Below are 12,592 nucleotides of genomic sequence, written 5' to 3'. Positions count from 1 at the left end.
TCTTTCTGACTTAGCTCACTTAACATAATTCCTTCTAGCTCCATCCAAGATGAGTCAGAGTAGGTGGGTTCATTGTTCTTCATAGCAGTTTTGTATTCCATTGTGCATATATACCACAACTTGCTCAGCCACTCATCTTTTGTTGGGCACCTGGGCTGCTTCTAGGTTTTAGCTATTACAAATTGGGCTGCTATGAACATAGGTGTACACATATCTTTTTGATTGGGTGTTATGGGGTCCTTGGGGTATATCCCTAGGAAAGGAATTACTGGAAGCTTTCCTATTCTTTATCCTCTCAGAGTATGGACCCAGGATCAGTATGAGGTACAAAAGGTGGAAGGTCTGCTTTCTCTAATTTTTTCTCCACTGGTCATGGGCATTGGCAGGTCCATTCAGGCTCACTTTTAAGAAAATAATCAGTGTGCTCAACCAGGACACACACCAGACTCCACACTCTCTGTTCTATGCCAACAACACTGTGTGTTTGGGGAGGAATGTGGCCACTGTGTGGGAGCCACTCACTGGCTCAAACCAGACTCCTGTGTCCCTCCTCCCCACTCACAAGGAAACAGGTGCTCCAGGAAGAGCTGGATGGAAATGAGTGAACAGTGAGATGAAGGCACACAAGTCACTCACACTTTATATAGGACAATCTAACTCATTCCTCCCCAGGCACTCACACAGACCCTAAACAGTCCCTCACACATGGGACTCACCACCCAAGACTCAGACCTTCAACTATGTTTGCTAAGTGAGTGAATGGCTTGAATGAACGAATGAATGAATGAATGACTGCCTCCTACACAGCAGGATGGGAGGGACAGGACATGACAAGAGCAAGAAAACAGGTCCTCCTCAGTGGGCAGAAAAGGTTCCTCCTATCCCATGACCCCAGCAGTTCTAGCCATGTGTGGACACCCACTTCCTCCTCTGAGCTCAGTCTCCTCTGGTCCCCTTGGACTTCCTGTCAGTGATTGCTCTCAGTCCTGTGACTCCAGAGCCTTTTTACTCTCACTCCCCAGATGCTGCCACCATCAACATCACTGCTGCTATTGCTGCCCCCACTGTGGGCAGGTGAGTGGACCCGAGGGAATGGTGAGGGGGGCATGGGTTGTAACAGACCCTCTTTTCACTGCAGGCTCCTGGGCTCGTGGAGCAGACTACAGGCTGCGGCTGCAGGAACTGATGATGATGCAGGAGGGCCTGTGTGTGCACGTGCCCTGCAGAGTCTCCTATCCCGGGCATGACTGGAACAACACCACACCAGGGTCTGGCTAATGGTTTTAGGGCTGGGGTCATTACATCAGGTTTAATCCAGTGGCCACAAGCAACCCACAGAGTGAAGTGCTGAAGGAGACCCAGGGATGATTCCTACTCACTAGGGACCCCAAGAACTGCAACTGCTCTCTGGACATCAGAGACAAAAAGACAGGAGACACAGGGACATACTACTTCAGGGTGGAGAGAGGGTCTCACATGAAACAGAATTACAAATATTACAAGCTCCCTGTGCATATGACAGGAAAGAAGTGAGGTCAAGGGGTGACGTGGGGTGTCCCAAAAATCTGCAGGGCATGTGCTGGAGTGTCCCTGTTCCTCATACTGTCAGGGCCTGTTGGGCAACAGTGGGCAGGGGAGGGCAGGTCACTGGGGCTGCAGGAAGGAGGCAGCTGGACTGGGGCAGAGGCTGGTCTGAGGGACACCACTGAGATTCCTCCTACTTCTCTCTCCTCCACGCAGGTTTCAGGCAGAGTGCACCATCCACACCTGCACAGTGGGGACATATCTGCATCCTCTCTGTCCTATCATATCAATGAATACTAAAACAAATATTAATAAACCCTCAAAATTCTTTCAGAAGAAAAAAAAACAATGGCACCTTCCTGTGAATCCTAATAGAACTCCCCTGCTCCCCCACTTATGGAGTCACTGCTTCAGGTGGACCAGGGCTCCCCCATCTCTGGGTCTCAGATGTGCATGTTGATACTCTAACATCCTGAGCTATGTCCAGACTGATCCCCCATTTCTGTTGTGCTGTCAGGGGCCTGCTCTGGATCAGTTGTTAACATTGCTGCCAGGGACCCTGTTAAATGAACGTCAGCCCCCTCTCTCTTCCCAGGATCCAGACCCTTACACTAACCTACATGTCAATACCCCATGGGATCTGCCCCTTCCTCTCTGCTGTCTTCACAGCTCTCGCTCACAGTGAGACTTGTTAGCCCCTGAGATTCCTCCCCTGACTCCTCTGCTGTCAGTCATCAGATCCTGCTGTGTGCACAGCTCTCAGCCCTGGGCTTCTCCACACACTCACTCACTGCCCTCTCCCTGTCCTTGGAATCACTTTCTCTTGGGCAAACTCAGGACCTGCTCTCTTCCCACCTTCAGGTCCTGGCTCACTCATCACTCCACCCAACCTCAGGACTGGATGCTGTCCCTCCACATGCCACCCCTTCCTTGTCATGCCTGCTGTCTTGCAGAAAAGAAATCAGACACCCAACATGTTGCAGTGTTGTTTCTCGTGGTTTTGAATCCATCCTTCTGGCCTCCATAGTGACAGCTTCTGAATGAAAGAGTTTGGATGCACTGCTCCCCCATCTCTCTGGGCATCTCCAAGGAGCTGAGGCTTGAGAAATTTTCACTAACAGTGACTGGAGGTCTCCACAAGTTTGAGCGGGCAGAAAGGAAGTGGCAGGGAATATAAATGGGGGAGTCAGAACAGAGACTATGACACCTAGGACTGCCAGTCCCTGTTCAGGGTGCCATTTTCCATTCTAGCTTCACAGGCGGTAGAGAGATGACCAGGGACTCATGACTGAGCTGGGAAGCAGTATCTCGTTTATTGATCAGATCCATCGCCTTTTATGCATCTCTTCACTGGAAGTGGCAAGGGAAAGGAAATGACTAGGAGAGGGGGCGGAGCAAAAAAGAGCGGGAACAGAGCATAGAAAGCTTCCCTCTACCCAGTGGGGATGAAACCAATACCCTGCAGGCAGGGCGGGACCCAGGTACAACAGTGATTCTGTAAATAGACCACATCGTAAGTAATACAAGCGAACCTAATGTGATGATCAAAACAGAAGGTCTTTTAAGCAGAATTTAGAAGCAGACCAACGTAGGATGTTTGAAAACAGTTTATCGGCACCAGGAGCAGCTCATTGTAAAACTTTCTGGGCACTGACGTTAAGTAAAATTTCCCTTTTATACAAAAAGAAAGACTGACAAATGTTTCACCATTTTGCATACAGGAACAAAGATAGGTAGACGTCATAAAAGGTATAAAGTTTTTCAGGGCTTTTACAAACACCTGGAGCTTGGGGGTAGGTGGGGTAGGTTTCAAATTTATAGATGCCCTAAAGAAGTCTGTTACAAACTGTTGCAAATCATTTATATATACTACTCCAGAAATCAGGAGGAGGAAGAGCACAGGCAGAATCTCTGAGTCACTGGCCTTTGTCCATTTGAGGTGAACATTTGGGGTTACAGGAGAGGAAGGAATCCAGGAGGAGGTGACAGGGGACTGAGCAACCTGTGGGTTTGCATGTGGTCTCTGTCCATGGAGAGGAGGCTGGACTGTCCTCATTCTGTGGACAGTGCTGGTCTCTGGACTCTAGTCTGGAGCCTGTGTGGAAGAGAAAAACGAAGGAAGAGGGGAGGGGTGCAGAGAGCAGGAGAGAGGAGGATTGAGGATGAGGGGAGGGGTGCAGAGAGCAGGAGAGAGGAGGATTGAGGAGCACCAAGGGTCAGAGAGGTCTAACTAGGAACAAGAACAAGGTCGACCATCACTATGAATCTTGAGGCCATCCTAGAGGAGGTGTGGGGGTGTAGGGGAGAGACAGCCTCTGCACTCACCTGAGAGATTAATACTTGGTGGTGTTTGGGATCCTCTCATGCTGTGAAGGCCTGACCACCTCCTTCTTGCGGGTCTTCAGTCTGAAGGAAGAAAGCAGGGACTTAGTGAGCCCGCATAGAGGGGAACAAAAAGAAAACCTCAGCCCTTCCCTGTGAGGGTCTGGAGAGGTGGCTGAGGGGGAGATGGAGGGTGACCCCAAACTCCAGTGGAGCCCAGCAGGCAGGTCCATCTGACCCTGGGAGTGGAGCCTCCCCAGCCAGCCTCCTGCAGGTGAACACTGAACCCTCAGCTCCCTGCAGAGCTGCTTCTGGGCTCAGCACCTGCCTTCCCTCCCTCCCTCCCTCTGTCCCTCCCTCCCTTTGTCCCTCCCTGGGGCAGAGCTTACAGCAGGATGACCAGGCAAAGGAGGAGGAGCAGGGACTTGACAGCAGCTTCCAAGATGGCCACCAGAATCAGCTCAGCCAGGGGCTCTGGGCTCCCTGCAGGGAGGGAGAGGGTGGCTCATTGCTGGACTCAAACATGTTTCTTTTTAAAAATTTCTTTATTGGGGAAGTAATGTTTTATATTTGACAGTAAATACAATAGTTTGTACATGCATAACATTTCCAGTTTTCCCTATAACAATACAACCCCCACTAGGTTCTCTGTCATCCTTTTTGGGGCTGTATTCCCCCCCCCCCCCATCGACTCTAGAGTCTTTTACTTTGGTGCAATATGCCAATTCCAGTTCAAGATCTACTTGTGTCAAACATGTTTCTATCCCACCCTGGACTCGTGTCTGCAGACCCACTGGGTGCGGGATTCCAATACCTGGGCCTTCCCCTCCCCATCCACGACTGTCAGCAGTGGTCTCAGGTGACTCAGGGTCCCAGGAGCAGAATCCGTGAGGAGGAGGGCCCTGTGTGCAGCCCCTGGACACTCACTCTGCAGGGACTGGCTCTTGGAGACCGCGGAGATGTGTTGAGAGCCCAGGGGGTGCTTATCCTTGGAGTTGAAATCCCCCCAACATCCCCCTGATGTTTTGAGAGCCCAGGGGGTGCTTATCCTTGGAGTTGAAATCCCCCCAACATCCCCCTGATGTTTACTTGAGGCATCTCTAGCCCCCAAGATGTGAGGACAGTGAGTTTAAGGTCCCACTCCCCCAAGCCCACTCAGCCTTGCAAGGGTGTTGCTCTCAGCCTGACAGACCAGGTGCAGGGAAGGGCCCTCAGTGAGAAGCAGAGCACCTATTCTCTAGGAATGTGGGTCCTGGGGAAAAAAAGGATCAGAGTGGCACAGGAAGTGTAAGGAGACCCTTGAGAGGGTAAAACACAGACTGAGAAACAGAGACAGGGGGGCCCTGCCATGGTTGCCACACTCCTGATTAGAACCACACTGACCCTGAACACCCAGGGTCCCCGGGGTGGGAGTAGGTGGATGGCTGAGCTCCATGGCCTTCCTGCCCCCACAGAGTGGGTGTGAGCTTCCTCCTCCAGGAGGACTCTGCTCTGACCTCACCTCATCTTCCTGTGGGGCCTGATCTGAACCCTGTGATGTCTAGTTCCTGAGGTAAGGAGCCCTGAGAAGCCGTCCTTGCCCAGAGGGCCAGCACCACAGCCCCGGGGTGGGGTGGTGGTGGTGGCAGTGGTTTTTATTAGAAAAGGGTCTTTTCACTAGGTTGAGGCTGGAACACCATCCTAACCCCTCACTCCAACCCCTGCTTCTAGAAGGGTTTCCTCCTACGTGTGCTGTTTCCTGAGGAGACAGACATTCATGTTCTGTGGAGGGTCTGTGACAGAGAGACCTGGTGGAGGTCAATGGTGAGGACCAGGGACACTAGCCTTTGTTCTCACAGCCATATGAAGGAGGTGCATACTCCTGAATCCCTCCCAGCCCAGATTCAGGGACCTTTCCCCAGTGTGTGGCCCTGACCTGACCCCTCCCTCTCTCAGGACACCTGGGAACCCAAGTCCAGGGCAGGACACTCAGTGACCCAGGTCCAGGGCAGCACTCACAGGTCACGCTGAGCTGGATGGTCCTCTCAGTGCTCACATTGATTCCAGGGAAGGTCACTCGACAGGTGAGGCTGGAGCCATGGTCCTGGGGCCGTGGGGTGAGGGTGAGCACAGAGGAGAGGGCAGTCCTGGGGCCCTGGGAGGTGAGGGCACCCCTGATCCAGGAGAAGGTGGGGGGCTTCACCGTCTCACAGGCCCAGGGCACAGAGCAGGTCAGGTTCACTGGGTGACCCGACTTCAGGGTCCCTGGGATGAGGATGAGGGGTGTGTGGGTGAGGACTGCGGGGAGAGGGGACACAAGAATGAGGAAGGGGTCTTGAGAGATGCCTCAGGCTCTGGCAACTCCTCCCTCTGAAACCAACACTAACCCCAGCCTCCTACTAGGAGGGGGTCCCCACAGCCCTGTCCAAGACCCCGGTTCCTACACACACACACACACACACACACACACACACACACACACACACACACACACACACACACACACACACACACACACCCTCCCCAGTCTCTGGAGTCCTGCTTACCTGACACACTCACTGAGAGAAAGTTAAAAAAGTAACTGTACTTTAACCCTCCTCTCTCCACCTTGTAAAAGTATCTTCCCTGGTCCTCCTTCCTGGCGTCTCTGATGAACAGGGAGCAGTTGTAGTCCTTGGGGTCCCCGAGGAGGAGGAAGCAGCCCTGGGTCTCCTTCAGCACTCTGCGCTGTGGGTTGTCTGTGGCCACTGGAGTGTCTCTGAGTGTATTAGCCTCTTCCCGGAACCAGTAGCCGTGAGCCGGGGTGGAGTCGCCCCAGCCATCCCGGGGGTAGGAGAAGGTGCAGGGCACCTGCACACACAGCCCCTCCTGCACCGTCACTGACTCCTGCATGTGGAGCCCGTAACCAGGGCTGTTCCCCTTCTGGCCCTGGGCCCCCAGGCTCCCCCACAGCAGGCCCAGCAGCAGCAGCAGCAGGAGCGGCATGTCTGAGGCTGTGGTGCTGCCCCCCCCCCCCCCCCCGGACAAGGACGGCTTCTCAGGGCTCCTCTGTCTCAGGAACTAGCATCACAGGGTTCGGAGGAGGCCCCACAGGAAGATGAGGTGAGGTCAGAGCAGAGTCCTCCTGGAGGAGGAAGCTCACACCCACAATGTGGGGGCAGGAAGGCCGTGGAACTCAGCCACCCCTCTACTCCCACCCCTGTGACCCTGGACCAAGGAAGGGTGGGGTGGGCTCCCCAAATCACACCGGTGCGGGGATCAGCTCAGCTGTCACTCGGTGCCACTACTGTCACATAGTCAGTCTATGCTGGGTATATTGTGAGAAATATGTTGAGCATGGTGAGGCTTTTCCCATTGAAAAATCGGGAACTATAAGACTCCCTCTTGTGAGGTAGAGCTTGGAAGAGGCACTGACTCTGTTTTTTGCCTCCCTGTCAGGCCTCTCCCCTTCACAGTCAGGTCCAGTCCCCTGGCTGTCAGGCCCCATCCTTTTGCCTGCCAGGCTCCGTCCCCTCAGCTGTCAGGCCCCAGCCCTCTAGCCCCCCCCCCCCCCAGGGCTCCCCTTAGCCTCATGCTGGCCCTTGCTACTCTTACTTATCGCTCCCTGTCTTATTCCTGTTATTAAAAAAAAAAAAGCCTGCAGGATATCATTCAGGTTCCTGCCCAAAAGGTTTCTGTGCATGCGTACACTGCCCTCCCTATGACAGACATGCCATCTTTTACAGACATGACATCTTTTGCAGACATTGATCCTTACTCTTAGCCATTAAATAAAGAAAAAACGGGGACATGCTGGGTATACTGTGAGAAATAGGTTGAGTGTGTTGAGACCTTTCCCATTGAAAAATGGGAAACTGAGGAAAGGAATCTTCCTATGAGACTCCCTCTTGTGAGGTAGAGTTCGGAAGAGGCACCTACTCAGTTTTTTGCCTCCCTGTCAGTCCCTCCCTGTCTCCAGAAACCCTGCATTTTTCTGCCTCCAGGAGCCTGGCAATCCTTAAAACATTCAGCCAGCTCCCCCTGCTCCACCCTGCATTCCTTAATCCTATGTCCTGCCCTTTTATTATCTACATATCAGTCTTCTGCTTTGTCTAACAAATGACTTAAGGCCTCCTCCCTATTCCCCCACCCATTCTGCTCATTCAATATATTCTTTTCCTACCCTCAAGACTGCAGGGTATTATTACTCCTACCAGTTAACCCCCTAGCAACAGTTGCTAAGGAAGCCCCTACCTTTCCCAGCCCCCTTTTACCTTTCTCTGCCCCTTTCCTAACCATGCATGGTATTGTCAAACCACTTCTGCTTCCGATTTGGCTCTTCTGTACTCAGCCTAGAGAAACGCATGCGGTCTGACTGGGAGGCTGACGCCAGCCAGTGCGGTTTGCACCACGGGGCTTAACCAAGTATGCTACCACCTGATTCTGGGGCGTTCAGATAAATAAAGATTTGAACGACCTTGCCGCCACAAGCTTGGTGCCTGGGTAATCTCTCTCTCTCCCGTTGCTAGTCCGACAAGTCTACTGCAGTGCTCACTTATTAGTAGAGAGATTCCCTCCTCAGAGGTCCTGCAACAATCCCCTTTCAGATGTGCCTCCATGGATTTTCAGTTTATCCTCAGAGTAGAACTGCAGGGCAGATGGTGTTTCCACACTGACTGGCTGGAGGATTCCCCAAACATTATCCCTGGGGCTGCACCGTTTACACTCCCAGCATCAGTGTCCCTGCAGAGGGCTGGGCTGAGGAGCCAGTGGAGGAGCTGACGCCAGGACTGTGGGTGCTGGCTCCTGTCTGCTCTGCCCCCAGCTCTCTGTCCCCTCTCAACACTGTCCTTCCTGGGCATGCGGGTAGGGGGGGCATCTGCCTGCCCCCTTGGGGACTTCTTGCTAAGACCTTTGCTTATTGCTCTCTGTCAGTTCCTTCAATGTCCTGTCTCCTGACAGATGCACACACTGTCCACACAATCAGACACACACAGTCACCAGCACACTCACACACACACATTTGCGCACAAGTCACAGATACACTCCCACACGTACACACGTTCACACACTCAAATACACACACACACACACACACACACACACACACACACACCACTCATACACATACTAACTCAATACACTCACACATGCACACCAACTAACATCTGAGGCACTGTTGAGATTACTGTGTTTACACCAGTGTCAGGCAGCTCCTGCCTCCCCTGGAGAATGCCAGTCTCATTGGGACTCTGGAAGCCAGGAAATCTCTAGCCCAGTGGGAGTGTCTGGGACAGAGGAAAGGAAGGAGGAACAAGCGAGTTGAGGCAGCATTCCTTCATTCATGTATTCAACACACACTCAGTCACTCTGTGAGACCAGAAGGGACACCCTGGCCAGGCCCTGTTCTTTGAGAAGCTTCCGGCAGTGGCTTCATGTCCTCCCCAAGCTCACTGCACTCTCAGCCTGGGAGCTGACCCCTGGTGAGTTGAACAAGCTATTTGGAAGCACACTGGGCAACTTCTTTTTTTAATTTAAATTTTATTTATTTTGGTGATCAGGCGGTGGCGCAGTGGGTTAAGCGCATGTGGCGCAAAGCGCAAGGACCGGCGTAAGGATCCCGGTTCAAGCCCTCGGCTCCCCACCTGCAGGGGAGTCGCTTCACAGGTCTGCAGGTGTCTATCTTTCTCTCCCCCTCTCTGTCTTCCCCTTCTCTCTCCATTTCTCTCTGTCCTATCCAACAACGAACAACATCAACAATGGCAATAAGAATAACTACAACAAGGCTACAACAACAAGGGTAACAAAAGGGGGGCAAAATGGCCTCCAGGAGCGGTGGATTCATGGTGCAGGCACTGAGCCCCAGCAATAACCCTGGAGGGAAAAAAATTATTTATTTTAAAAAGGAGACATTAACAAAACTATAGGATTAGAGGGGTACAACTCCACACAATTCCCACCACCAGATCTCTGTATCCCATCCCCTTCCCTCATAGCTTTCCCATTCTCTAGCCCTCTGGGAGCATGGACCCAAGGTCATTGTGGGATGCAGAAGGTGGAAGGTCTGGCTTCTGTAATTGCTTCCCCGCTGAACATGGGTGTTGACTGGATGATCCATACTCCCAGTCTGCCTCTCTCTTTCCCTAGTAGGGTCGGGTTCTGGGGAAGCAGAGATCCAGGACACATTGGTGTGGTCATCTGTCCAGGAAATCTGGTTGGCATCACGCTGGCATCTGGAACCTTGTGGCTGAAAAGAGAGTTAACATACAAAGCCAAACAGATTGTCGAACAGTCATGGATGTAAACGCTGGAGTAGTGCAGATGAAGAGTTGGGGGGCCCTCCATTTTGTAGATAGCTAGTAGGCATATATTAGTTATATTTCGAGGGCCTGTAGCTATACTAGTTTTTTTTTTCCCCTGAGCCTGAAATCTGATATGCAGGTGGATCTAAGTTATCGTCTGGGGAGGTGGTGTCATGGCTGGAAAAGGGACAGAAAGCTGGATTGGGGCATCTTCTAAACCGGAGGGCGGGAGTCTTTGACTTCTGTATGTGTGTGTGCTGATTCCTGAAGTTTCAGAATCATTTTGAAAAGGCTCCTATGACATCTTCATGTCAAATAGGAAAGTGGAGACACCTGCTTTCAGAGTCAGAGCAAGGAGCCACCTGTCTGAACCCCTCTCTGATGAGCAGACACCCAGACCCAGGTCTCTGCTGACATCCCAGTGGGCTATGAAGTGGCTTCTCAGCCAGAACATCACACCGAGCCCTGCTCCCTCGAGTCTCCCTGTGGCACACAGCTTCCTCCAAGTGTTCAAGGGTGTCGCAGCAGCATCAGTTCTAGTCCTCATTTCCTTCACTCACACAACCTGAGAAAATTTGTTTGTCCTTCCTATGAAAACTCACAGAAACCCTGAGGATGCTCTTGCATCCCTCTTCTTGGTAGACCAGGGACCGCCTCCATCTTTGGGCACTGAGGTGTGTATGCCTCTGTTCTCGCAGCCTGGACTATTTCCAGGCTGCTCCTCTGTGTTTGATTTGCTGGCAAGGACATGCTATGGACCAATTCTCAACACTGATGCCATGTTGAGACCCATTCAAGTTGAAGTTCAGCCCCCTCTTTCTTCCCGAGAGCAGCAGTCCCTGGCACTAACCTGCATGTTAACACCCCGGGGATCTGCCTCTTACTCTCAGCTGTCTCCACAACTCTAGTTCAAAGTGAGACTTGTTAGCCCCTGAGATTCCTCCCCTGACCCTCTGCTGTCAGTCATTCACCCTCTGCTGTGTGCACAGCTCTCAGCCCTGGGCTTCTCCATTCACTCACTCACTGCCCTCTCCCTGTCCTTGAAATCACTTTCTCTTGGGTAAATTCAGGGCCTGGACATCCCCATACCCTCTAGAACCTTCTTACTGTGCCCTTCTAGGTCCTGATCCTGTAGGGCCAGCTCAAGGCCAGCTCATGGGCACACAGGTGTGAGCAAAGATACTTGGTATTCTGCAAACATCACTGTTAATAGAGACAGAAAGAAGTTGAAGACTGGAAAAAGTAGCTGCACAGAGACCTCTGTTGAATGTGTTGTGCCTTTTTAAAAAATTTATTTATTTATTTAAAAAAGGAGACATTAACAAAACCTTAGGATAGGAGGGGTACAACTCCACACAATTCTCATCACCAGATCTCTATATCCCCCCCCTTCCCCTGATAATTTCCCATTCTCTATCCCTCTGGGAGTATGGACCCAAGGTCATTGTGGGTTGCACAAGGTGGAAGGTCTGGCTTCTGTCATTGCTTCCCCACTGAACACGGGCATTGACTGGTTGATTCATACTCCCAGCCTGTCTCTTTCTTTCTCTAGTAGGGTGGGGCTCTGGGGAAGCAGAGCTCCAGGACAAATTGGTGGGGTCGTCTGTCCACAGAAGTCTGGTTGGCATCATGCTGGAATCTGGAACCTGGTGGCTGAAAAGAGAGTTAACATACAAAGCCAAACAAATTGTTGAACCATTTTGGACCTAAAGGCTGGAATAGTGCAGATGAAGTACTCACTGCAGATTATTGTGTACTTCTGCTTTCAGGTATATATTTTGCCTTAGTTTATGGCTACATGTGAACATATGTCCTATCTCAGGGGACCTAGTCTATATCTAGGTTTTGGGACTTTGTTAGGAAGTGAACCACTTGAAATAGAATTAGAGAATCCTATGAAAGGAAAGGTCTCACCCGAGTGATGAAGCTGAAGGGTTGTCATTCCACATCTGAAGTCTCTGGACACAGTCTAAAGTGAAGCATGCTGGGGTAGCACTCATTGTGATGATTAGGTTGTGATCGGCGGATGCAATATTATTTGATATGAATTGAGAGAAGCATGCAGGAAAGTGTGCCACACCCTAAAGTTCTAGGACTGGGGGAAATATAGGCTCTATAGTGGAAATGTGAGGTTCCTGCTGTCTTAGAGTTCAAGGTAACAATGGATAGTTATTGTTATCATCACATTATTTGGTAATTGGGTTGACTTTGAAAAGTCCCTTTGTTAGGGTGGGTATGCTGTATAATACCCAGTATCTTGTATATAGCTGTGCGACTGGTTGCTTCTGTTCTATCTTGTCTAGGCTTTTGAGAGAGTCAACATATCAAAGACTCAGCCTACGTATTAAAAAGACTCAGTTTGTGTTTTAAAAAGTTCAAGACATAAATAAATTTTCCCCTCTCATATTAATTAGTGATTTATAAGACTTCCATTTAATAGGAGTGTACATAAACACAATTATCACCACCAAAAGACTGTATCCCAT

At 51.2% G+C, this 12,592-nt stretch overlaps 2 protein-coding genes across 3 annotated transcripts in view; both read right to left on the bottom strand.

Annotated features, from left to right (window-relative positions):
* Window positions 1–3,113: 3,113 nt before the first annotated feature.
* LOC103126074 (sialic acid-binding Ig-like lectin 12) overlaps window positions 3,114–12,592 on the bottom strand; it is a 167,974-nt gene continuing 158,495 nt past the window's right edge. The window contains exons 3-5 of one of the 2 annotated variants that reach the window (XM_060175164.1): window positions 4,236–4,329; window positions 3,850–3,930; window positions 3,114–3,619 (exon numbers count right to left, since the gene is read on the bottom strand). In XM_060175164.1, coding sequence (XP_060031147.1) covers window positions 3,858–3,930; window positions 4,236–4,329 — 167 coding nt within the window. In that variant the 3' untranslated portion in view covers window positions 3,114–3,619; window positions 3,850–3,857. The remainder of the gene's footprint in view (window positions 3,620–3,849; window positions 3,931–4,235; window positions 4,330–12,592) is intronic. The other variant, XM_060175169.1, reaches the window with a different exon arrangement.
* On the bottom strand, window positions 6,016–6,831 carry LOC132533478 (sialic acid-binding Ig-like lectin 8). Its single transcript, XM_060175316.1, has 2 exons — window positions 6,433–6,831; window positions 6,016–6,123 (listed from the first exon to the last, which is right to left on the bottom strand). Exons 1-2 carry the CDS (start codon window positions 6,808–6,810, stop codon window positions 6,082–6,084), a joined length of 420 nt encoding a protein of 139 aa, XP_060031299.1. The 5' UTR covers window positions 6,811–6,831; the 3' UTR covers window positions 6,016–6,081.

This window comes from Erinaceus europaeus, chromosome 2 (assembly GCF_950295315.1).
Source record: "Erinaceus europaeus chromosome 2, mEriEur2.1, whole genome shotgun sequence".
Classification (NCBI taxonomy): Eukaryota; Metazoa; Chordata; class Mammalia; order Eulipotyphla; family Erinaceidae; genus Erinaceus; species Erinaceus europaeus.
The sequence above is the reverse complement of the archived record's forward strand: the minus strand, read 5'-3'. Positions and strand labels throughout refer to the sequence as shown.

What these genes read in the sequence shown, in the direction of transcription:
- LOC132533478 (XM_060175316.1), bottom strand. Translation starts at nt 6,810, where the DNA reads ATGCCGCTCCTGCTGCTGCTGCTGCTGGGCCTGCTGTGGGGGAGCCTG. An exon ending in AGGGAAGATACTTTTACAAG is followed by an intron (nt 6,124 to 6,432) that starts GTGGAGAGAGGA and finishes CTCTCCCCGCAG; the next exon opens with TCCTCACCCACACACCCCTC.